General features: G+C 35.1%; 1 protein-coding gene across 9 annotated transcripts in view; it reads right to left on the bottom strand.

The window, feature by feature from the left end:
• Positions 1 to 27,000, bottom strand: part of METTL15 (methyltransferase like 15) — a 469,830-nt gene that overhangs the window by 327,630 nt on the left and 115,200 nt on the right. For 8 of the 9 annotated variants that reach the window (XR_004323122.1, XR_004323121.1, XR_004323123.1 and 5 more), the window contains 2 exons: positions 5,922 to 6,113; positions 1,704 to 1,882 (listed from right to left, as the gene is read on the bottom strand). Coding sequence is in view for 4 of the 9 variants with exons in the window: in XM_014568117.2 (XP_014423603.1) it covers positions 1,704 to 1,882; positions 5,922 to 6,113 (371 nt within the window). In the remaining 5 variants the exon portion in view is untranslated. The remainder of the gene's footprint in view (positions 1 to 1,703; positions 1,883 to 5,921; positions 6,114 to 27,000) is intronic. The other variant, XM_032488390.1, reaches the window with a different exon arrangement.

The raw sequence follows: 27,000 nt of genomic DNA, 5'->3' as shown, positions 1-27,000 counted from the left end.
AACATAATCTTTCTGAAAATATTTCAACTGTTCATATCTTATATCTTCATATAATCTCTATCTAATACCACTGTGTTATTTCCCCAAGTTTGCAGATTAGGGTTCTGAGACAGAAAAATCAGCTTAATTTCTTTAAGGTAGATTCTCAATTATGCTTCAAGCTCATGAACTTTCAAATTCTAGATTAGTATTGATGTTGCCATTGATGATCTGTCCCCTTGAGGAAACAGCTGACCCTCCCTGAGCCTCAGTACCTTCGGTTATTAGACGAGGTTTTTAGACAGGATGATCCCTAGGATGCCCACTAGCTCTGAGTCCTCATTTTCAGCACTAGAAAATTCTGGATTTTCTTTTGCATAAAAAAATGTGACTTCTCACTGTTCTTCTTTCCAAAATGGAACACAGAGAACACAGCTAGTTAAAGAATGACAGAAAGGATAAGGTGGAGATGTGTTAGTGAGTATGGAGTGGGAAGGAAGAAAGGGACACAAAATAGTGGGTAAATGTGATGTCAGCCTGCTAAAGTAATCTCTTTTGGGAAAGAAAATCATGGAGTATTTTATGCTCACATAGCCTACAAGAATTTTACTTTTACTTGCCAAAAGGAATCTCAGTGGTAAGTTGGAAGTGCCTTGAGGTATGTAGCTTAAAAAGTAAAGACGTGGTCAACTCTTTATTATTAATAACTAAGTAGAATATAACCTTATTAAATTATGAATTTATTATTAAGTTTTATTCCTTAAACTATGCATAATATTAAGACAGAAGCAACCAATATTAGGTTCTTTTTATAAGCTACAGAAACATTCCTTTTGTTTTACTCCTTTAGCTACTTAAAGTAACTTAATAGGAGCTATTGAAAGAAAACTTGTTACATTTGGTAAATAAAAATGATGTAGGGTTTCAGATGGTCCAACAAGATGAAGAATTTACCATTGGAATTCTGTTAAATAACTGCAGGAGTTGTATTTTTGCCTTGGAAAACTTTCATCATGGAACACAGCTGTGAAACAACTTTGGCTTCAAACAGAAAGGCTATAATAATGCGCCTCCTCGCTAGACTTAGGTTCAAGAGGTTTATGGTGGCGAGCAGCAGAAAAGATGAAATGTTTCAATAAGCCCCTCAGGCTGATTTAGTTAGCATTCACAAAGTGGAATAACCTATACATCACATACCCTTTGTTAGCTGGTTGTTTAGAATAGATGTATGAGTCACTGGATTTTATTTTAGCAGTTGGGCAATGCAATTCTCCTTTTGCCCAAAATATTAAAATGCAGAAATGTGAAACTAAGAGAGGTAATGTCAGATCTTATACAGGATGCTTATCAACCACTGTGATGGACTAAGAAATTCTGCTCTTGTCATTCCACATTTCACCTGGGTAGGCACAAATGATAAATCACATCATGCAGAAAAGAAAAAAATTCTAATATTAAACTAATCAGCAGACTACAGTATATTTTTAAAAAATTGTGTGTGGAGGAGAGGTGTTAAGGGGGAAAGCTTGCAAAACCAAAAGAAAGCTGGCATAAGAGAAGGATAGGCAAGATTCTATCCTTCATGATTTCAAGTATAAATGAATCCCTTTGGGAGTTTGGGGGATTTATATATATACATATACATACACACACACACACACACACACACATATATATATATATATATATTTCTCTCAGACACTGCTCAGAATTAATGAGGGTACCTGCAACGACGCTGGCAAGCTGCTGCGTCCTGGTGATGGGGTAGATGCTGCGTGCCTGAACGATTGCTGAAGCGATTTTCTTGGCGTGCTTCTCCTCCCCGTATGTTCTCAGGATGGATGCAAGCGCCTGTTGATCTAAAGCGTTCACAACATCAGCTGCGGTGGGCATGTCAGGGTACCTACGCATAAGAAGAGCCAATTAGTTCACTGACGTCAGTTTTCATTGACAAGAGGTGAAACTTTAGAGTCCTGAGACATAAAGTCAGGCATACACGCATAGTCTAAGAGGGCTTCTAAGGTTTTTAAAGTCACAGGCTTAAATCTTACACAAATGAAATAGATTTTCCATTTGAAATACCTATCATTATGGCAAAGTGGGGCTGTGTGACATTCATCAAGGTCAAGGGCAGCAGGAAGATAAAATATTTTACTAGCCTTAATTCAGAAGGAAGTCATTATTGCGTATGCAGATTTCCCCTAAACTAAAATAATGGGAAGTGTTCTGGATTTAGTTTGTTCAAAATTTAAATTACTGTTTGAATTTTTTTTCCCTACTGTAGAAGATCCAAGGCTGACTGATATTTAAATAAGCCCAGATCTCAGGAATTTAACTAAATTCAAGACTGTAATATAACTGACTACTTATATGAGGTCACGAATTGAATTTAGAAAGTCTACACAAGACACTGCTGGTCAGTTTCCCTCACAAAAACTACAACAACCTTAACGGGTAATAACATATATTATTTCAAATTGTTAACAACATTACCTTATATATCCATGACTATAGTCACCATGGGGTAAAACCTGGTAATCAATAAACAGTACTAAACAGGCCTAGATGATGATTTCAGGTGGAGGAGAAAATAAATACCAACTTCTGGTCAAATAGAATAAATCATAGTAACAGGAAATAGCATTCACTCTGTCAGACCATTCCAGTTTACCTTACTTTAGGGAAATGGGTCAAGGAATTAGAAGTCATGAGCTAACTGAGATCTTACTTATTAGAAAGACATCTTTGCTAACAGTACAGTTACATCTCTTGTAGTTAGTATGTTGGATTGATTGTTGGTACCACACTGGGATGACTTTAGGTAACAAGGATATGGTAGCTTTAAGGTCTGAGTATTAAATCAGAGTGGGCTTGCCAAGCAACACCTGAATCCCTCCTTGAAAGTACTATACTGCACCTTATTAACATGCCTAGTGCCTCCAGGGGAAAATTTTGTTGTTGTCCTTGGCTTGTCCCTATTTTGCCATGACCTGCATATCATGCTCTCTCTCCCTCCCTCTGAAGTGTGTGTGTGTGTGTGTGTGAAACCTTATTTTCCAGATCCTGTGATTCTTTTTTTTTTTTCCTGGCTGGCATGGTACCCCCAGACCAATGAACATGTTAAAAGGTACCCTGTTTCCATCTTGATAGGCTTTGCTCCTTCAATAACAGCTTTAAGGATAAAGACTGGTCTTTCGAGTCAGATCAAATTAGATTAGAATCATGGCCTTACTACTCATATTGTGTAAACTTCTGAATCTATTGGAGCCTCAATTTCTAACCTGTAAAATGAAAGTAACAATGTCTGCCTCACAAAATTGTTGAGAGAATTAAGGGTTAGTGCAATCATAAAATACATAGTAGACTTGGCACAGAGAAATCAAAGAATGTCAACGTCCTTTAGATCTTGTTCATTCCTAGATATGCCAATTGTCACTCTTCGCCTAACTGACAAAATCCCTGCTAGATCTTATCTAGCTGCTAATTTAACAGCCCGAAGCACTGAGCATCAGAATGAACCTTGTTAGAAATGATGATAAATTCAGACTCACAGGATATAGTCCAGTTCTACCAGGACAATTCTAAGATTAGTATGGATGTAATTAGCAGCTTTTTAAAAATAATACCTTTATATTTTTCAGCGAAAAAAATTAAGAGCATTTTGCTCAAGTATAGTTCAGTGGATAATAGGCATAATTTTATTTTATTCTCATGTTAACATTAACAACAGCGTAGAAGTTTCCATAGGGCTTCGTGGGAAAACTCTGGAAAGCCAACAGGCTGCTAGGAGGCTTCAGATAGGCATTCATATAGTGCAAAACTCAAGGAGTCAAAATCTGCCCCTCTATAACAGTTAATAGATCTTCTCAGTCCTCCAGAGATCACCAGCTTACAAATGACTACACTCATAAGAGAAAGAAAATATTAACATAAGTGGCAATTTATTTATTACCTTCTAGTGAAGAACATAACTGACAACAGAGCTAGACACACAAGTCCTTGAAGCTGAGAATTTCTTTCTGCTACATGAGAGCTTTATCATAATCTGAAAACTGGTGTTGAAATTGAGATAGTACAGAATAAACTATGCTGTAAGATTCCAGGGTTCAACGGCAATGGGCTAAGAAAGGCTCTTGCATCCATCTTCATCACAGGGAAGTATCACCTTCCCAGATCTGCTGGTCACATTTTTTGGCTTGGACTTCCTCTCCCCATAACACCACTTAGGTTAGCACCGAACATATTTGCATCTCTCACTTTCCTTTTTCTGTGAATTCATGTGAACCAGATCCTCCCTTCTGAATGCCATGTAGTTTCTTCAGATCTGTTAACATCTCTGATTAGGTTACAGTCTATGGTATCTGGAAGCCATCCTGCTTTTTAAGATGTATTTGATCAACACCAATCTTATCCATTATGTAATGACTTAACAGTTTAATTCTCAAGGGTACTCTTATTCGCACGTTCTTAGGGGAGAACCTCAGGAACCCTCACACACTTTGCTGTTAAGTCTTTACATTAACAATATGGGGACTTACTACTATTAACTAGAAGCTTTGTTCATTGTATTTCAGAAGGCATCTTTCTTAGCAAGACATAGGAACAGCAGAAATTTGCTTGACATTTTATTACCTCTGCACAACAACCTCAATCTCCAAACATGAGAAGATATTTGACCTTTACTGTTAGTCACTGGTCTTTAAAGGACTTTTATTATTTTCTTTTATGATCACATTCTTCACTCTATGAATGCCAATTTGTGTGAAAGAAGGTATAAGACTCAGAATAAAAAGGTTCCAACAAGTACAGGTCACACTCTAAGTTAACAGGTCGTATCAAAACATGGGGAAAAGGCTATATGCGAATAATTACCATGAGACAAAGAAGTGTGTGGGGAAAAAACTCAAAGTCAACTCAATATTAAATTGCTGACTTAAGTGAGACATTAAATTTCTTATATATAAGTTCCTCTGACAGATTGGAAGAAATGTTGGAAAATCCTCTTTGTTTCAGTAGAAATGTTTGTGCATGTCTAGAAATGCAGATTGGTAACAGAATAGATTACAAATTTAGATATAAGAAAGTCTAATGTTCTTCTTAGAAAGTAAGCTTTCCAAAGGTAGGGGCTATGATGATAATTTGGTGGAGGGCAGGGGGCATAAAATGAGAGAGAAAAGCATGGTTAAGCTCTGTTTTGTAGGTACAAGCTATTCAGTCCCTGGGCCAGTGTTGGGCAAAGAGATAAGTGCTAATCTAAGCTTCTAAAACCAATTTAGATTTAAAAGAAATTATCCTATGCTTTCCTAGAGAGTGACCCTCTTTGTGTAATTTAATACATATTACCGATCTGAATAATGGAGAACAAATGTGTTTCCAGGGTGGAGAGGAATGAATAGGAGGTGTAAAGCTGTCTAATACATGTATTATGTCTGCTATACCTTAAATTCTAGTTTCTCTAGAGAAGGAGGTTGAACCTAAGTGACTGTACAAGAAACAGGACAAAACACAGAATCGCTGACCTCTAAGATCTTGCCTTTTATGCAGTATTCAAAAGAATACACATTAAATATAGTTCCTTTCACTTCTCAAAAGAGGCATAGGTGGGCCTGCATAAAAAATGGAAGCATTGTTTCAGTATCATATTTACAATATTGTTAGTAGTCTAAAAGATCACACTGTATCTGTAAAAAAGAAAACCAGTGTGAAAGTTATCCTCTTCACTATTCTATGTAAAGACAGAATAATTTTTCTTTTAGAACTCTAAATCTAGAGAAACACCAAAGTCTATAATGAGTAGCAAACAAAACTGATTTATTATGTATGGATAGTGTTAGGTGTGGGCGTGTGATGGGAATTCTGCAGTCTTAAAAGGAAATTAAATTCAGAGTGTTTTTGAGAAATTGATTTCTTGTTGTGAGAAGAAATGCTTTATCAATACTCACCTGTCACCATCCATTCTCATGTCCAAGGGACCATCCTTCCGAAGGGAAAAACCTCTTTCAGGGGCATCAAGTTGCATGGAGGAACACCCAAGATCCAAAAGGACTCCATCCAAAGTCCCTGGCTGCACTCCAGCTTTGATTAGTAAGGCTTCTGCCTCGCTGAACTGGCCTAGGATGGCTCGAATCTGTTTACTGGAGACCCAAGAGATGGAAAAAACACTTCTGTTATATTGATGTCTTTCTTAAAGGTCTAGGATCAATGAAGGGGAACACATTCTATTATTAGTTTATTTAACCAATATGTATTTACTAACCACATGCTTTGTACTATATAAAGACATACGGATGTGCAACTCTACATCTTTGGTTTTAACATCAGAGGCGATTTAATGTGATTTTATTCTTGCTAATAAACACAATTTATTTTATAACTTTATGAAGGTATATAATAAATTCATGAATTAGAAAAATTCCCTTGTCAAACCAGTACTCTTATTTTTTCTTAAAAAAAAAATTCTTAAATCTATAGGCCAGGAAAGAAACAGGCCAGTCTATCAAAAGAATAAACTCTCATGCACCATTGGTGGGAGTGTAAACTGGTATAGCCACTATGGAGAAAAGTGTAGAAGTTTCTCAAAAACTTAAAAATAGAACTACCATATAATCCAGCAATTCCACTTCTGGAAATACATCCAAAAGAAACAAGAACACTATGCTGAATCAATACCTGCGCCCTCATGCTCACAACAGCATTATTTACAACAGCCTAGACAGGAAAGCAGCCTAAGTGCCCATCAATGGATGAATGGAAAACGAACCTAGGAAATTTAGATATATACACATATATACATACATATAAAACAAAATATTATTTAGTCATAAAAAAGAAAAAAATCTTGCCATTTGTGACAACATGGATGGACTTGGAGGGCATTATGTTAAGTGAAAAAAGTCAGACAGAGAAAGACAAATACTGTATGATTTCACTTATATGTGAAATCATAAAGAGAAAGAGAGAGAGAGAACTATACTCATAAAAAAAGAGATTAGATTTGTGGTTACCAGAGTTGGAGAATGAGGAAAGGGGAACTGAATGAAGGTGGCCAAAAGGTACAAACTTCCAGATAAATAAGGTAAATAAGTACTGGGGATGTAATGTACAATATACAATATGATGACTAAAGTTAACACTACTGTGGGGTATACATGAAAGTCGTTAAGAGAACAAATCCTGAGAGTTACTGTCACAAGGAAAAAAACATTTTTCTTTTTTCTATTTATATGAGATGATGGGTGTGAATTAAGTATTGTGGTAATCATTTCCTAATATACATAAGTCAAATCATCATGCTGTACACCTTAAACTTATACAGTGTTATATGTTATTATCTCAATAAAATTGGAAAAAAATAAATGAGTAAACGAATTTAAATAAAATAAGTAATAAAACAGAAATCACAGGAAAAAAGATATGGCAAACATCTTCAAGACAACCATTTCGGCTTTCTCTATTTTTTCACATAATTTAGGATAGGCGTACCATGCAGCTGTACACTTGAAGAATGAAACTATGCTTAAAATAAATGCCTTCTTGCAGAAGCAATGTTTTAGCTCTTAGCAGGGATTTTGAAGTGAATGGAGCATTCAGAATCAACAGACAGGCAAGGAGTTGGGATCACCTTACAGCTATATTAATTCTCCTTCCTACACAAAGTGAGATGCTGCCTTCGGGGTTCTTCAGAAGCCTTAAGGCAACTGGCATACATTTTGGAAACGGAATGAGAAGAGCAAAGTTGGGCAACACTCCCAAGACCTCATTCCCTCTGTCTACAGGTGTGTGGAGTGTGGAATTCAACAGTGTTGGGGAATTTGTATTTATGATATTGACTTACATGTTATGTTGTTTAAAGAGAACTTCACAGCTCATTGGTAATTTTTTCTCAGATTCTGAAGGAGAAAGTGATTTTTGGATTCACTCACCAAATATTTATTGAATATCTGCTACGTGTCAGGCATTATGCTAGTCTGAGGTATATACAGATTAATAACGCATGGCTTGGGAGCTTTGAGCTGAAAGGGAGAGATGTATAAATAAATAGTTTGCAAAACAACCTGATGGGTGCTTATAGGAGAGAAAGACAGAAATTGCTATGCTTGTATTTGGAAAATATAAAATGAATCTTAATCCTGGCACTGAAAACAGAAATAGTAGGCTCTTGGGATTGGAAGGCAACTCACCAATATTTTTTTCTAATCATTTAACTGATGTTTGAAACTTTTCCCTCTCCACCGTCACTGCTAGGGGGAGGAGGGGGAAAAGAGTCATTGTTTTAATCACTTTTCATTCACCTCAGTGAGGAAGGAAGGGAGTCCCACTCTAAGATCATGGAAATGGTTGAGCTAACACATGACACCTGACACTGGACAGATGCGATTGACAGGAGTTTACTAATTACCTATTTCTCACAGTCCAGGGGAGGAGGGCACCACGTACCATGCATGCTACTCAGGTGCCACACTTAGGAACAGAGCAGACAAACAGAGGATGTGGGAAGCAGATTTTATAGTATCAAGAGGGTGGGGTGCCCCATGCCCATGAAAGGATGCATTGGCTTGTTTGAGTAATTCCATGGGCTGGCAGGGAACTGAACCCTGCTACTCAGGGATCAGCAGGTATTGTGCCTGATCCATTTAATAAGGAGGGGTGTTTGGCTAGGAAGCTTCTCTGTGGAAACATAGTGCGGAGAACTTGCAGATAGGCCGTTCGAGGTTCTCCCAGTTCTCCACAGATGTCAAGAACACAGAACTTCGGGCTTAAGTGTTAGACCTTTCACCTAGTACATGTTTGAACATTTCCAGTAATAAGAACTCACTATGTTTTTTTTTTTTTAAGACAGTTGTTTTTAGTTTTTTTTTTTTTATTTTTTGGTGGGGGGGTGGTAATTAGGTCTATTTATTTTTAATTTTTTTAGAGGAGGTACTGGGGATTGAACCCAGGACCTTGTGCATGCTAAGCATATGGTCTACCACTTGAGCTATACCCTCTCCCAAGACAGTTGTTTTTTAGTTAAGTTGATGGCTATCTCCTCACTATTTCTAGAACTTTTGTCCCTGGTATCAGTCCATGTAAAACAAGTAAAAACCCATGGCAGCCTTTCACTTATCTATTGTTAGCTATTGTAAGGGATAGTTGCCAGTCTCTCTATTCCAACAGGACCTCAAAATTTCAGTCATGTACTTTGGGAGAGACCAATCATATCTATGATGGTTTATATGTCAAACTGACTAGGCTGTAGTACCCAGTTATTTAATCAAACACTAATCTAGGTGTTGCTGTGAAGGTTTCTGTAGATGTGGTTCACATTAAAATCAGTTCACTTTAAGTAAAGGATGTTACCTTCACTAATGCCAGTGTGCGTCATCCAATCAGATGAAAGGCCTTACGAGCAAAAATGAGGTTTCCAGAGTAAGAAGAAGTTCTATCTCAAGACTGCACTAGCAGCTCCTATCACAGTTTCCAGCCTATTGGCCTGCCCTACCATTTCAGACTTGCCAGTCCCCACAATCATGCGAGTCAATTCCTTGAGATAAATCTCTTTTTATATATATACACACACACACACACATATACTTATAAGTGTGTGTGTATCTCCTACTGGTTCTGTTTCTCCTGAGAATCCTAACAGATGTGATATCTCAGCTCGAGAAGTACATTTCTGATTAGCTAAGCTAATCTGCACACATGATCCCCATGGTTTCTATAATTTGTTCAGAGACTGGCATGTGTCACAACTCTGGCTAATGAGATAGATACAAGAGATATTTCCGAGGGATTTAAGAAAAGAAAATTCCTTCTTCCAATGAGCTATTAGAGGAAAAATGTTTCACTTGATATAAAAAAGCACATAGCCCTGGTCATTGCCAGCAGATATCTTGGTCCAAAGATTGCAGAGGGTGGCAGCCAATTTGGCCAAGACTGCACAAGTCAAAGTAGAGAGAAAGATTAACCAGACCACTAGATTGAACCTCACCTAAAATCCAACTTGTCTCTGAACTTCTGAGTTACACGAGCCCATAAATGACCGTTGTTATTTAAAACCAGTTTGAGTTGTTTTGTCTTTTACTTGCAGAGGAAAACATCATAACTATTACAGCGATCAAGCTCAAGTCTTCGTTTCTCTAAATCATAATCGCTTGTTTCTTCTGCTATTCTCCACACAAAAATCTCTCACCATGCCAGCTGCTCTTTTCTGAATGTGTCCCTATATTTGAACTCCACAATGCTCAGCACAGAATAAATTCTTGTCTCTTTTGTTCTAGTTATTATATTAGTACACCTCAAAATCAAAATAGTTTCAGAATTTATTTCACACTGTTGACTTATACCCTCTAATACCCTTGAGTCTTTCTCATGCACACCACTGCTAAGCTTGTTTCCTCCACGCTGTACTTGTGCAGTTTTGTCTTGTTGACTGTAGTAGTACCACCCCTGCCCTACACATTTTCTACAACCCTTTAGGTTCCAGGTATTATCTTTAACCACATAAACCTTTACACTGCAGCAAAAGCCTCAAACAAATCACTACTGCCCAGTCTTAATTCCCTAGGCATTAGGCCTATTATCCTGCTTGAAGTAATAAGTTTATAAAATAAAAATCATATCTTATAGGGGATGTTTGCATTCTTGGATGCACCCAAACATAACTATTTAACACATAATATTCATATCGCTTTATCTATGACTATGAGTAAGTAACAAAAATGTAATCCTTGTAGTTCAAAACTCAGCATAATCATATACTAGAATGAGAATATCTTACAGGAATAAAAGCAACCATGAAGCAATACCACAAAGTAAATCGTGTGTTTAAGGCAGTTTTCTTATGCTGTATCAGTTATACGTTTCTAAAATTAGATTACTCTCAGAGTAAAGAAATCATCCACAAAGTTTACCAACCAAATGTAGCCTCAACTTCAGACCCTGGGGCATTATTTTATATATGCAATTATATTGAAGCTAATTTTTGTGGATTTCATACCCATTTTTGTTTTCCTTTTTCTTCTGTCTTTCCTCTTTCCCTTCTTCCATCAGGTCTTCTCTCTTCCTTCCCTCCCTCCTTCCTTTCTTTCTTCCTTCTTTTATTCAAATTTAAATTTTTTAGTATTTTTGCATATGTAGTTTACAAGAGTTATAAAAGAAGCAACTTTTGAAAAGTGTGAACTGTCCAGAGAGGATCATGATGGTCACAAAATTAGAGCCAAACAAGGGCATTCAGCCATAACTACAAATGCACAATTTGTTCAAATCATTGTCATCATCATTCTAGTATCTCCAGAATGTAAGCAAAATGTTGCTTGAGACTCAAAGTACATGTTACATGAGAACGATTCTACAACCCAACCTCAAGAAAAGTAAGGCACTGAGCAATAGAGTGCCAATAATACCATGGTTGCTGGAAGCCACTTTTAAGGCTCTCGTTATGATAAATACTGTTACTCTTGACTCTGGGAAGTCATCTGCACTTGGAGTACAAGTCTGTTTGTACCGTTTTGTTATGAAATACTCTAGTATATGCTGAGGCTGGTGACATAAGAGTAGCTACTATTCAATGTGTATTTGATTTAGAATTGAACATGGAACGTCATTATTCCCCTAGCTGCATACAGTCTAATGACAGGGGTTAAGGATAAATTATAAAAGTGGATCCAACTCATAGGGTTGAACATCTTACAGTTAATGTGAGTACTTACCCATCTTGGATTTAGAATCCCCAAAATCCCATGGTTTATAAAATACTTGATATAAAGAAGTACTTTTGCTGCCCAGGGATAAATAAATTTTAGTTTCATGGACAGAAGATTTATTTGTGTAGAACCAGATTTAAAAAAAAAAAAACTGGGCTCTTGGATAAAGTAATTTAAAAAATGTGAAGCCTGAACAAAATTTTCAGGCAAAACTTTGATTTTGAAAACTAATTCTTTCTGAGACAGGCTACAGAAGAAAAACATCACTATCATATTTATCCTTCTAGGATTTAATACTCCTCCATCATAACCAACAATATTAAATAAATGTTTAAGTCATAATATACCTCTAATCTCAAGTACAGTAGTTGATCTCACCATAGTACACAAAGGTGGAATTCAGACATACACACTGAAAAAAATATAAAAATGGTCCACAAAAATGATTTATAATGATAGTCTTAATTCTCTCTGTATCATGTAACTTTTGCTGGTTGACAAACCACCCCAAAACTTAGTAGCTTAAAACAACAATCATTTATCAGCTCATGTTCTGTGTGTTGGAAATTTGAGTTGGGTAGCCGAGTGATTCTTTTGATAGTGGGCTGACTGAGGCTTAGTTGATCACATTTGGCCTTACTTAAATGTTGGGAAGTTGACTGGGATAAAGATGGTGACTGGACCATCTGTCCTTAAGCATTTATCTAGCTAGTCTAACTTTATTCACAGAGTGGTCTGGTTCCAAATGTAGCAAGGTAGGATGACCCCAATACACAAACAGTTCAAAAGTTTCTGATTATGGCCTATTTTCTAATATCCCATTAGCCAAAGCAAGTCCATTGCTCAGTTCATATTTAAAGGTTATAAAAACAGACTTCACTTCTTGATGGAAAGAGCAATGAGAACACATTACAAGGGGGTACATACAGAGAAGAGAGAAATTATAGTGGACATTTTTTCAAACAACATACCACACTCTGTATTTAGAAGTGAATTTGACAGAAGGAAGAAGTAAACATTTTTCCCCCTCTAATCTCCTAGATTCTCTTCTGCTGATTGAGACTTCTGTGCTACAGGGTAGCTTCTTACAGGCATCACAAGAAATATGTGGTGGTGGTTGGTGATTGATGCTAGAATTCAGAGGTAGACTAAGGGTTTGGGTTCTAGTGCCAGAAATACAAATCTGAGCAGAGATTAACCAGGAGTCCATGGCACAGGGGTCTGACAAGGACTAATACATAATAACCTGGGGGAGGGGGTGCCGTGTGATAGTTTGGGGTCTGTAAGAAAGCAATGAGCAGTCATGTTAGCATCAAGTAAATGTGGCAGCAAATAAGAGGGCTCTTTTAGTCAGACTTTTTCTAAAAAAAAACCCAAATCATTTAGCTAAGACGGAATTGAGGTCTTAAACAGGTGTATGGAAAGAGATTCAGGCATGAAAGGATAAGTTAGAGATGTAATTTAGTAGAACTGGCCCAGTCACTAAAACTGAGGCATCAAGTCAGAATCAGCAGCAAAGGCAACTTGATGTTAAGTCACCTAAGCTACAGACTATGCTATCTTGAGTCCATTATCAGGAATTCCGTGGTGAAATATGAGGGTACGGGTACACTGACCCAGCAGGTGGATATGCACAAAACTCTGGTCATATGGGCCAGCATGACAAACAGAGCAATATAAGGCAGAAGAGAACTAACATTTCTTAAGAAGCTGGCAGGAATAGTTCCCAGATACTTAAATTTGTTTCAGGGCTCACTTCGACAGACACTTTAACCACTCATTTTCTTTGTGCATTTAGGGGCATATCTAGGTGATAGCATTCCATAAGAGGATAAGAAGAGCAAAATCCAAACTGGTTTTTTTGGGGGAGGGAGGGTGAAGGTCTGCTTATAGCAGATCCAAGCTCTTCTCACATTCGTATCAGCATTAATCCATGAAATCCCAGTGTGCTACCTGTTTCCTAGTCATTAAATTTTATTGGTCTGTGGGCACAAAGGAGGGGCCTTGGCTGCTTTTATCACATCATTAGGCCCTCCACACAAGGAACTCAGAGGGAGCCAAAGCGGTGGATGAAAGTGTAGTTCATATTTGAGCAATGGTAAGAGCAAACATCTGTAGCACACTTTCTAGGTGCTAGACCATGTGCTACGTGCTTTATACTCATTAAATCACTTCATCGTTATGATAATCCTATGAGGTAGGTGACATTATAACCCACATTTTGCAGATGAAGAAACAAATACAGAGAACAAAGTCACTAACCCACATCATATAGCTAGTAAGTGGCGGAATCAGAATGCAAACTCAGTCCAGTCTGGCTCCAGAGTCTGTGTTTTAACCACTACATTGTAATACTTCCCAAGTTTCTATTTATTTAGTGCAATTTCAGATCTCTAACTCTTCACCACTATAACCTTGTCGTGATCCGCAAATCTGCCTAGTTTGTCTAATTTTTTTATTGAAATGCTTTAATTGTTTTTAATATTTGCCATCTCTTCCTAGCTACAGGTCTGCAGATTCAGCACTCAACAAATATTTGCTGAATAAGGATTATCTACCAGGTGCTAGGTACAGGAATATAAAAAGGAACAAAGCACACAATATAGACAAGTGTATATACAGATGTATATAAATCACTGAGGAGATGGTTTACTTCTTAACAGTGGTAGAGTAGAAAGGGGAAACTGCATCATAAGGATTATGTTTTTATTTATTTTATTTTTATTTTGGGGGGAGGCAATTAGGTTTATTTATTTATTAGTTTATTTATTTATTTATTTAAATGGAGGTACTGGTGATTGAACCCAGGACCTCATGCATACTAAGCACATGCTGTATCACTGAGCTATACCCTCCCCTCCTTAAGGCTTATGTTTAAATTTTGGTTCTGCTATTTATTAACTCTGTGGTATTGAGATTAGAAATGTAATTTATTAGAACTGGCCCCATCACTAAAACTGAGGCATCAAGTCAGGATCAGTTATTTAATGTCCCTCAGTTTCTCATGGTGTTTAAGTTTTTCCTCTTTGAGGTAGCCTAGTATGGTAGAAATATCTGAACAAGTTGTGGAGTTAGACTGAGTCAGATTGTTAACTTTTAAATTATTTATCTCTTTAAGATTCAGATTCTTCATCTGTACCATGTGGACAACAGAGCAATTCCAAATTCACAAAGCACCTGTGAAGGGTATGTTAACTAATGTGCATGCGAGAACCTCCGAAGATACCTAGGCAAAAGAAGGCCCTCCATAAATGTTCTCTCTCTCTGCTCCAAGCTACTGTTCTTAGACATTCTTCTTATGATCTGGTCACTGTACTGCCAATTGAAAGTTGAGAACAATGGCAAGGATGTGCTCCAAGCGCACCAAGTATAGGGCATACTGGCTATGACCTTTCGACTATAAAGAATTTTCCTCCAACCTCTTTTATACTCTGCTATTGGACTGTATTTCTCCTTCTGTTTCGCCATGCTCCTGTTATAGTTTGAGAACTGTTCACTTTTTGATAGGTTAATGCTTACCATACCACATAAAGCTCTGAGATATTTTGATTTTCATATTAATTATGATAACTTTTAATATATTATTAAAAGATATCCTTGCTCAAAAATTATTCCCATATACTGTAGAGGTAGAATGAAAAGACATTATTTTTGCCCTACATGATCTGCTGAAAATCTCTGATAGTGTTATCTTTACTGGCCATTGTCTTTCCCATCAGGAAATTCTTTCTAAAAATTGATTTAGTCATTCATTCACAACTCATATATTGACTTGAATAAAATACGTTTTAGAAATAATAAAATGCAATTGTATTTCTATCTCACAGTAACTCTTTCAAAATTTATTCAGTGGAGTAATATTCCCCTGTTCTGGAATAATAGGTTAGCAGGACCCATAACTTTTCCATTCCCTAATATGTAACAGACAGCCCTATGGCTACTGTGAAGTGCAAACACAGTCAGCTCAGAAATTAGACTACCCAGTGCTCAGTCACAAAAACAAACAAAAAATGAATATTAACTGAGCAACAACTAAATGTTAGGGACTGTTTTAGGCACCAATGATTTATCTGTTTTATTTATTTAGGCACAAATAAATAAAACAGATAAGTCCAATGACTGCAGAGCTTATGTTCCATGGGATGGATAATCAAAATCAAAGACTTTAATTTCTGTCTATAGCAAGTTAGCTTGATCAGATCAACCTTCCCACTAAAAAAAAAAAAAAAAAAAAAAAAAAAAACAACTAGAAAAGATGGATAAGATAATTAAAACTATCTATCTGAAGGGGCCAGAGAGCTATAAACGTAGCTGAGACTTGAGGAGACAAAAGGGAAGTGTAAACAAGTGAGCCCAGCACTGGTGTGGTTTTTCCCTCAAGCCCTCTGTGTACAAGTGGAAGCTGAGAGACGGAGAAACTGAGATATTCCGGCAGCCTCACTGGATAAGGGAGAGAAAGACTGAGTTTAGAACCCATCTAATGGATGAAACCGGGTAATAGCTGCAGAATTTCAGTTGCAACATAGAAGGGCTAAAACTAGTGGAAGGGACCAAAAATAGATCATACAAAAACTGAAATCCAGTTTTCAAACAGTTCAATTCATACTGAAATGTTCCTAGATGAACTGTCTGCTAGAGGAAACAACAGATGATATCTGGAGAAAACTATCTTTCAGACTCTAAAAACAACTCTAAGATTTCTTAAAAATGATATGTGAAATCAAATTAAAAACTACTAGATAAACCCACCTTAAGGAATTGATAGTAAAAATAGATATACAGGACACAGAATACAGTCATCAGAATGGACTTTAAAATATTAATATGTTCATGAGAAGAGAGGACACAGACAATTTCAGCCTAAAAATGCCTCTACAGAAAATACCAAAATGAAAATCAGACCAAATGGAAATAGAAAAATACAATAATTGAAATTAAGAATTCAATAGATAGGTTTAAGGGCCCCTTAGAAATAGCCTAAGAAAGGATCAGTGACATGGAGGACAGTTCAGTAGGAAGTAGTAAGACTGATAAGGCAGTGGAAATGATTTGGAAAATACAGAACAGAGCATAAAAGACATGTAATATGGTAAGGAGATCTAACATATGTATAACTGGAACTCCAAAGGAGAGGAGATAGGAAATGAGGTAAAAGCAATGTTTAAAGACATAATGGCCAAGAATTTTCCAAAATCATTCAAGATTTCAAAACCACAGATTCAAAATGCAGAACAAATTCCAAAGAGGATACAAACATACTTTAAAAAATATCCAGGACCGTGATGGTAAAATTTGTGAAGACAAAAGGAAATTAAATATTAATAATGACCAGAAGAAAAAATTACATTAGATATAGGAGCAACAGTCAGAACAGAAATAATAAAAACCAAATGACAAAAATAACTGACAAATTGCCTACAAAAGTGAAAAGTAAATAAAGATATTTTCAGATAAAGAAAATAGAGATAATTCATCACCAACAGACCCATACTAAAAGACAAACTAAAAATGGTTTCCTTTCGGTAGGAGGAAAATAGTTTCAAATGAAAGAAAGGAAATGCATGATGAAATAAAGAGCAATGATATCTGTAAATCCAGGTGACTCCTGACTGTATAAGATAATAATAATTTCCTGTAGGTTCAATATATATGTAGAGTTAAAATATACAGCAGTGGCACAAAAGGCAAGTGTGTGGTAAATGTAGTGAATGTTATCCAGTCCTTGCAATTCCAATGCTCAGGAAGAGGTTAAAGTACTAATTTATATTTGACTTTCATGAAACAATTATGCGTATTTTGATCTCCAGGGTAACCTTAAAATACAGTAAAATAATGTGTAACATATGAGCAAACAGAGAGAGGAGATGAAATAATAATAACAAAAAAACTGGCAGTAAAGAAGAAAAAAAGGAACAAAGATCATGCTAGACACATAAAAACACATAGAAAGATGGTACATAGAGATCTAATCCCAAAACCCAAATATGTCAGTAAATTATATTAAACATTTTTGTACTAAATGCTTTAATTTAAAAAAAGATTTTCAAAATCCAATGACATACAGCTTAGAAAAGCAACTTAACCATTTAGACAAAGAGAATTTGAAAATTTTAAAAATGGAAAAAATGTTCTGAAAACACTACACAAAAGAGAGGTGGTGTCAAATACAGCAGACAGAAACAGTACTAGAAATAAAAAGAAGTATTTAATCATGATAAAAGGGTCAAATATATTATATGACATGCCAATTACAAATCTCTATGCACCTAATAATAAAGTTTCAAAATATGTAAGCAAAAAATGATAGAACTAAAAGCAGACAGATAAATACATAATCATGATGGCAGACTTAAAAATATATCACTCTTCCAAAGAAGACATACCAGTGGTCAATAAGCACATGACAATATGTTCAACATCGCTAATTATTAGAGAAACGTAAATCAAAACTATAGTGAAGCGTTACCTCACACTGGTCAGAATGGCTATTGTCAAAAAGTCTATAAATAATAAATGCTGGAGAGGATGTGGAGAAAAGGGAACCTTCTCACACTGATGGTGGGAATGTAAATTGGTACAGCCACTATGGAGAACAGTACAGAGGTTTCTTAAAAACTAAAAATAGAACTATTATATGATCCAGAAATTCCACTCCTGTGTATACACCCAGAAAAAATGAAAACTCTAATTGGAAAAGATACATGTACTCCAATGTCACAGCAGCACTGTTTATAATAGCCAAGACATAGATGCAACCCAAGTGCCCACCAACAGACAACAGGCTTAAAAAGATGTGGTATATATACAGTGGAATGTTACTCAGTCATAAAAAGAATGAAATATTGCTATTTGCAGCAACATGGATGAACCTAGAGAATATAACGTTTAGTAAAATAAGTCAGACAGTGAAAGACAAATACTATATGATATAACTTATATGTAGAATCTAAAAAGTAATACAAATGAATCTATATAACAAACAGAACAGATTCACAGACATAGAAAATAAATTTATAGTTACCAAAGGAGAGAGGGAGGAGGGGAGGGACAAATTAGGAGTGTGGGATTAATTGACACAAGCTACCATACAAAAAATAGATAAACAACAAGGAGTTACTATAGCACAGGAACCATATTCAGCATCTTGTAACAACATGTAATGGAAAATAATCTGATTTGTGTGTTTGTGTGTGTGTATATATATATATGTATATATATATACATACATACATATATATATATAAACTGAATCACTTTGCTATACACTTGAAACACAACATTGTAAATCAACTATACTTCAATAAAAACAATAGTAATAAAGACAACAGCAAGTTAAACTCCCGAAAAGAGGCAGAAAATTATAAACATAAGAGCAAAAAATTACAGGAAAATAATAGAAATAATTAAACAAAAACCAAAAGCTTTTTGAAAATACCAAGGCAATTGTTTAATCCTTTATAAGGATGATTTAGAAGAAAGAATGCACAAGTTACTAATAAAAGGTGTAAAAAAAAATGTTACTAAAGATCTTACAAGCATTAAAAGTATAATAGGGGGGCATTATTAAGAAATTTATGCTAATAAATTTGAAATTTAGATCAGATGAAGAAATTCCCAGAACAATCATAACTTACTAAAACTGACCTATGAAGAAATGTAAAATATAAATAGTCCTAAAACCATAAAGAAATTAAGTCTGTAATCATAAAACATTCCACACAGAAGACAAGAAGGCTAAATGGCTTCAGCATGAATTCTTTTGAACATTTACAATAACACCAGTATTACATAAACCCTTCCAGAGAACAGAAAAAGAGACATTCACAAGGCCAGCATAACATTAATACAAAATTAAACAAATGCATTACAAAAAAAGAACTAGAGGCCAATTCTCTCATGGACAAAACAACAACAATTATACAACACAAAACAGGAGCATTTCAAATCCAGCTACACATATGAGGGATAACATAAGGGATAATATCACTAGGTTGATATTCAGTTGGCAAGATTTGTGAAGCTGTTGAGCATGCAGTACTACTGAAGCTAAGGAGAGATGTCAAGGCTGGAGAGACAGTTTTTGTAATTGTCTTAAAATAGTAGGAATTTGACAAATGTTCATTTAATGAATATATAACAAAATTTTAAAGAGGAGGAATTCTTCTGGTATGAGGCCGATATTATCAGGAAATAGATATGATACTAAACGAACTGTTGAAAAATGCAATTTTCCCAAATACATGATCTAGAGACGGTTTCATTATACTTAGGCCCCTCATAGGGATGTTAATCTAATTTTATATTATAAAAGACTTTAAAAAATGAACAAGAAATAATTCTAATAAAATTTTCTTGGTGAGAACTGCTTTCTTGCTTAATTTTCTTAACATTGTACTTCACTTTTTTTTACATGAGATTCAAACACTGAACCCTTGGTTGCATGTAATTCTCACAAAAAGATATCTATTTCCTCTGCACTTAAACTCCCCTGCCCGCCCTGCCCACCTCATTCTCTCTCTCATTAAGGACTGTATTGTTCCAATGCTTAGTGATCATTTCTTCTTCCAGATCGTAACTGTGCTTATTGATGATTCATCCGGCACACAGTACATGCTTTGTAATGTCATTGGTCTTTTTATCGGTCTGCCTAAGTCTCTTAAGGGTCATGTGGGCCAGGCTATACACTACTTGGTATCTGCAGTAGATTATCTGAAAGATTATTAGTGTTCAATGAACATTTTTTGATGATGAAAATGGTGATGATTTTAAAGGCAATAATATTTTTTAAAGACTTCAAAGATGAGAACACTCAGTAATAGTATAACTCAATGTTTTTTTCATCATACTTAAATGTGATCAAAGGGCTAAGAAAGAGATGTAAAATACATAGTACGCTGATATAAGCTTTGGAAAGAAATACTTATGCACTTAAACAGTGTGGATCCTGTAAATTTGATGCAATACACACTTATTAGGGAATACGTTTAAGACATTTATTTTTCACATTTTTAAGAGTCATGAGTTGCTTTATGTAATCACCTTATAACCACAGTCAATCATGTTAGGCCTTTGTTCATGATATCTTGCCACTTACATTATTACAAAAGAACTTTAATTTTAAGTTTTTGTTCATGATATCTTATAACCTGTATTATCACCAAAGAACTTAAATACAGTCAAAGGAAAAAAATGCTGGCATGTTCTATTAACAAAGGAACTAAAATTCACAATTCATACTAACCAAAGCCAGGGAATTCAGTTAAGGTTAAATTTAACTCATTCAGTGAGGAAGAAAACTTTGAAGTGTTTTACTTTGAAGGATGGTATTACAATACTATTTAAATAAAATTCCTTTTGGAGTATCCTTTTTTCCCTCCGGGGCACTTTAAAAAGTCCCAGGAAAAAATAGCATTTTCTTTTATATATAGAAGGATTTATTTTATGTGCAGTCTGGTTTTCCATGGGTAATAATTTTCAGACAGTATTTGCAAAAATGGCCTTTAAACTGTTCCTTCAATGATTTCTAATATGTCCTAGTTCCTTATGCTGGATAATCCCACTCCCTTCATACCACCCTCTTACACAATTTCCTATAAAGTTTAGTGTGGTAATTGAAGTAAGAAGTGTCCATCTCTCTGAAAAATCAGTTTCTAAAACTTACACCTTCTGAAGTAGTTTTGATGAATTCAACCTCTAAATAATCACCATGCACATACACTGACTGCCAAAACATCCCATTGATTCTATCAGTATTCAGGAACTTTTCTCACGACTTAAACATTAACAGTTTTGAATGTTTGGCATTGTTGATGCAGGATGCTTGGATGACTGCCTGAACCCAGGTCTGAAGAGGCCAGATGATTTAATTTAATGGTCTCTAATTAAGGTGAATATCAACAATCATCTGGAGAGTGTTTATAAATTATGGATGTTTTACTACCGACCTAAAGAATTAACATCAAGACAAATATGCTGTATTTTGGGGATTGTTCTGAAGGGTTCTCATTCATAGCCCTTCTTAAGGGGCAATGGTTAAACATGGCCAAAAAGAAAAGAGGTTTAAGCACGTCTATCAAGACCACAAGGAATGGTAAATTCTTGAGGCTGATGGCAGTTTTTATACACTAAGTATGCATGACAAGTATGAGTAAGACACATTAAATGCTTACTGTTATGGTAAAGGATAACAGTTGCCACATAGGGTAAGGGATGGCAGTTGCTAGAAACTGAGGCTTGGGAATTACGTGAGAAAAGAGAAATTCTACTTACTGGTGGGTGAACAATAAGATTACTGACAGACAGTAAGTCCTATAGGAGAACTAACTTGTCCTCACGCATCAATTCTAGTTGTAAGCCATTGGCCTAATTCTAGAATGTAAGTCTGAAATTACCAATTCCTACCATAGTATCTTTTGATGGATGGACTTTAAAATGGCACCTTAAATTCGGTATAAAGAAATACAAATCACTAAATACAACCAAGTATTTTAAAATGAAGGTAAAATCTATAATGGAAGTCAGCAGTGCCTTTCAAATGAAGAGAGTAATCATTAGCTAAAAATTCAGACCATGAGTCTGATGTTTGAATTTTTAAATTAATGTACCTTTTTAATCTACTCTATACCTGTATTCATATACTCTATGAATGCCTAAAATAATATTCATTTTAATATAAAATAATGTTTAATTATAAAACAATGCTCAGTTTAACAAGTCAAATTGATGCTCCAGGAAGATACACCATGTTTCTCCTGTAGTTTTTGAATACTCACTGGCAACACTTATGACAACTACTAGCATATTAAAATGATGCATCCAGAGAAGGAAAAGAAAGCAGGCAAATCTTTCTGCTGTTGGCAGTTTTCAGTAGCTCAGAAGATTATGGGAAATAGCTATAGGTTTTTAGTCTAAGGAAAAGAAAACATGGCTTTTCTGACCTCTTGAAAAAAATTCATTAAAATTTTAAGAAATTTCAAGAAATTGATAGATTTTAGTGGATTTTCATTGCCTTTTTAAATTCAGTGGTACTAACAAAATTCATTCCCTCTGTAAATGCAAAGTAATTAGCTGGGTGTGGGTCAGAAGCAAATTTTTTAGCTATATTATTTTCCAGTGGCATCTTGCTGAAGAGACTTTTCTGCACTTTTCAGTTGCTTAGTTTTACTTCTGTGACTACTGTGCATCATTTCTCATTTCAAAAGGATATTTGAGTGTATACTAACAGGAGATGACCTCACAAACCAAACATGAGTTTAGTTAATGTATATCTTGGGTGCTGTTATTTTGTAAAAGGGTGATTGGGTGATTAGTTTCAAATCTGGAAGTTCAATGTAAGGATAATCCCTAGTATCTGATGTTTTTTGTGTCAGGTTAATGTTGCCTAATACCAATATTCTCTGGTCTATACGATTTCACTTCCTACATTATTAGCTTAAAATACACTACATGAAATGAAAGATTTTTGTATGTGGTTCAGTATGCTGAAGTTTGTATTTCTAATCCATTTAATAAATAAACATATAGTGTTCAAATAATTAGAAAGATTTTTAAGGAGTTGACTACTAAGCCAATTAAGTAGATTTTATTATTTAGATATTATTATTAAGTTCAGATATAAAATATATTTTCAGCTACCTAGTATGTTTATATATGACATATAAGTTAAATTATTCAAAAATCTGGTGACTGTGGCTTGAGGAACGTAAAAATAATGTCAATTGTTGGCCATAATAGATTTAACCTTATAATTTCTCTTAATTCAAACCCTGTATTACACTGCAGAAAGTAGAGACTGCTGGTAACACTGGAAATATAAAAATGACTTTGTCTAACATAACTTTTTTTTCTTAAGGAAATTCCATAGGAAGTTTCCACATAACTCTGAGTATATGTGGAATCCAGTAAGAAAACCAAATCAAAAGAAAACATCATCTATATTTTTAAGTTTAAATTTTGAAATGTTAATATTCTTTATGCACAGATAGATTCTTTTGAGATTTTTAAGGGAATCAGTCTGCTATAGACATTTTCTGAACACACTTATGTGTCAGGTACTATGTTAGATATTAACATATTGTCAAAGAGTTTTAACAGTAAATAATATTGCACAATTTTATGAGTCACAGAATGTTTTAACTTGGATAATCACATTTTGACCTTCAACACAATCCTATAAATTATATAATATAAACACTTTTCTTCTCATTTTATAACTATTAAAACTTGAGTGTAGAGAATATTTTTCTAAAACATCTTTCTATAAAATTATCTAGCACACTAATAGGGAACAGAATGGGTGCTCAATAAATATTTGATAACGAGTGAATTGTTCAAGGTCACATAGCTAGTAGTGATAAAGCTTAGAATTAAACTCAGGTCAGTTAATTCCAAGACCAAGATGTCAAAGTATTACTATAGATAGCCTTGAGAGGTTGATTCAGGGCATCTGTGTGCACATCTCTCTGATGAAACTGATTCAACAACTTCTTAATATAGTAATTCTTGAGCTATGTATACATTTTTTAAGGAGGTGGAATGACATGCCAGGAGAAAAGGTCTATTTATTGCTCTAGTTTTAGCATTCACCCTTGAAGAGGAGGAGGAGGCAATAAAGAAATGGATTTATAGAGATTTAGCATCTGTGTCACTAATGTGGATGGTTAGGTCACAGCAGGTATGATCAGATTCAAATTATCTGCCTGATGAAAAACGTATGTGTGCTTGAGAACAGCAGCTATCCAAATATCAATCTTGAATCAGAATTAACTAGGTTAGCTTCATACGAGCACAAACAGGATTGCTGAAGGGACTACGTATCTCAACTTTAAATAGTGTGACAATAAAATCTGAAACAACATGGTTTTTCACTAAGTACTAAAAGGAATTCATTCAGACTTTGGTGTCATTTATTTAGCTTATTTCATTTGTGTTTAAATGAGTTTTGCAATAAATATTTATTGAAAGGCCATTTTCAGGATCTCTGGGCTGGATGTCAAAATGTCCATAAATGCGACGTGTCTTCAGGCAAATCATTTCTATAGCTGGGCCTGTTTAATCATTATAAAATGCCAGAGCTATACTTAAAATACTTCTAAGATACCAGGAAGCCCAAATCCAGTAATTTTTATACAATAATAGCTAACATGTTGAACCCTTACTATGTGTCAGGCACTGTTCTCAGCAGTCTCTTTGAATAAACCATATAATCTTGAAACACACCTGAGGTAGGTGCTATTTTATTCCCCCATTGTACAGATGGGGAAACTGAGGCAGCAGAGTTCAGAAACTTCTTGAAGGTTTACATAGCTAGGAAACAGGAGAGCTAGGGTTCTAACCCAGGCAGTCAGGCTCTGAAGCCTGTAGTACTAAGCAATATGCCATACTGCCTCTACAGACAACAAGAGTTACTAAATCCAACAGCACAAAGGATAGCTGCCAGACAGTGAGTTAAGAGTTTTATGTTTGTGATTTCATTTAATCTCTCCCCAGAAAAATCACCTTTATTATTATATACCTATTTTTAAATTCAGGAAACTAACTCAGAATTTTGAAATAATCTGCGCACTGTCAGAGGTAGTGGCAGGCTGAGATTCTAATCCTATTTGCTCTCTTTCCATTGCTTCTACTCTTAACCACTAGGCAATATTACGATGCTTCGTAAGAAATACACTTCTTTCAGAGTTGCATCTCAAGAAAGTCTTGGTGGGTTGCAGGAGAAAACGATGGAGTTGGAAAAATTATAATATGCTGAAAGGGTTACCAATATGGAGCTCTCTTACTAAATTTATACATAAGCATTTGAGTTTTCCAAGGAAAAACAATCATGGGGTTAACAGATACAAACTATCGTATATAAAATAGATAAGCAACAAGGATTTACTATATAGCACAGGGAACAATATTCAACATCTTGTAATAACCTATAATGGAAAATAATCTGAATATATATATATATGACTGAATCACTTTGCTGTACACCTGAAACTAACACAATATTATAAATCAATTAAACTTAAATAAAAATATATGAGAATTAATAACTAGATAATACATTAAAAATAATAGTACTAATAATTATTGAATTTGGGGGTCTGACATTGAAGTTTGAGAGAATAACTTTCTCTCCTCAGATTAAATGCAGGCATCTCCTTAACCGATACAACTGAGTTATTCCATACACACAATTCTGGCAATGTTTTATACAGGATTTTGAGAGCAGCTAGGTTACTAAATAAAAAACTAAAATCTTTTTCCTCTTCTTAATGCCAAATGGTAGTCCCATCAGATTCAATTTGAAATGCACTGGCAGAGCTCAGCATGTAGCTGGCGCTTGGCTGGCTCAGGAGTCAAGGGACTTTAACTCCATGCATGGATGCACAGCGCATATTTTAGTACCTTTGGGAAAAAAAACAGTAAAGCTAAGTAGGAGGAAAACCTGTCTGTAACTGATTACATTGCATTTGTACAAAATGGTATTACCCCCATCACTTGCAAAGAACCTACTGTTGGTAGTAAACAAATGAAATCCTAAGGAGTCCTCTTAAAACAGGAGCAACAGTAATAATGCCAACAAACAGAACTATGCAGCAGCCACACCCACTGTAATAATAATAACAACATGCAGCCAATCCCCTTCCATAAAATAGTAATCAGTCATTAAGAAAAATAAAACCATAATATTTGGCTTTTGAGAAAAAGTTTGTAAAAGGCTTTATATGTATAATGTTAGAATATATACACATATAAACATGTTTAAATATATATTACACATCTGAGGAATATAAAGCATGTGCATATTATATCTATACACATGCATATATATTTATGTATTACATATAATTGTTCAGTTGTAAGAGGGAAAGAAATCTAATTGGTCCAAATCAGTCATAAAATTTTAACCATGTTTCTGCAAAAAACAGCAGTGCCAAAGGGTAATGCATCGCTAATGGTTTCCAGTGGAATAAATAGCTACTCTGACGTCAAAACTTTGTTACACTCCAATAACTGGCTCACTTGGGGTTTCAGGTACAGCAAGTTACATGTCAGTTTTAAATAAAGTTACAAAAATAGAGTGCCTGGTGAACCATATTGTCGCTATGCAACCTGATATGTTATGATTTATATCCAATAAAATGTTAACAAAGGTGATAGATTATACCAAAATAGTATCTGGTGATTTAAGATGCCCTGCTCCTTACACATCAGATTAAAAAATGCTATATTTCACTCTGCCTTGTCCTAAAGTGCTATGTAACTGAGTTACTCACTATTAGCACAAGTGTCAAATTAGAAATATTTACATGTCCCAAAGACAAAGTGATTCATGTACTAGGTA

Source organism: Camelus ferus, chromosome 10 (genome assembly GCF_009834535.1).
Source record: "Camelus ferus isolate YT-003-E chromosome 10, BCGSAC_Cfer_1.0, whole genome shotgun sequence".
NCBI lineage: Eukaryota > Metazoa > Chordata > Mammalia > Artiodactyla > Camelidae > Camelus > Camelus ferus.
This window is presented reverse-complemented; position numbering and strand designations above follow the sequence as displayed.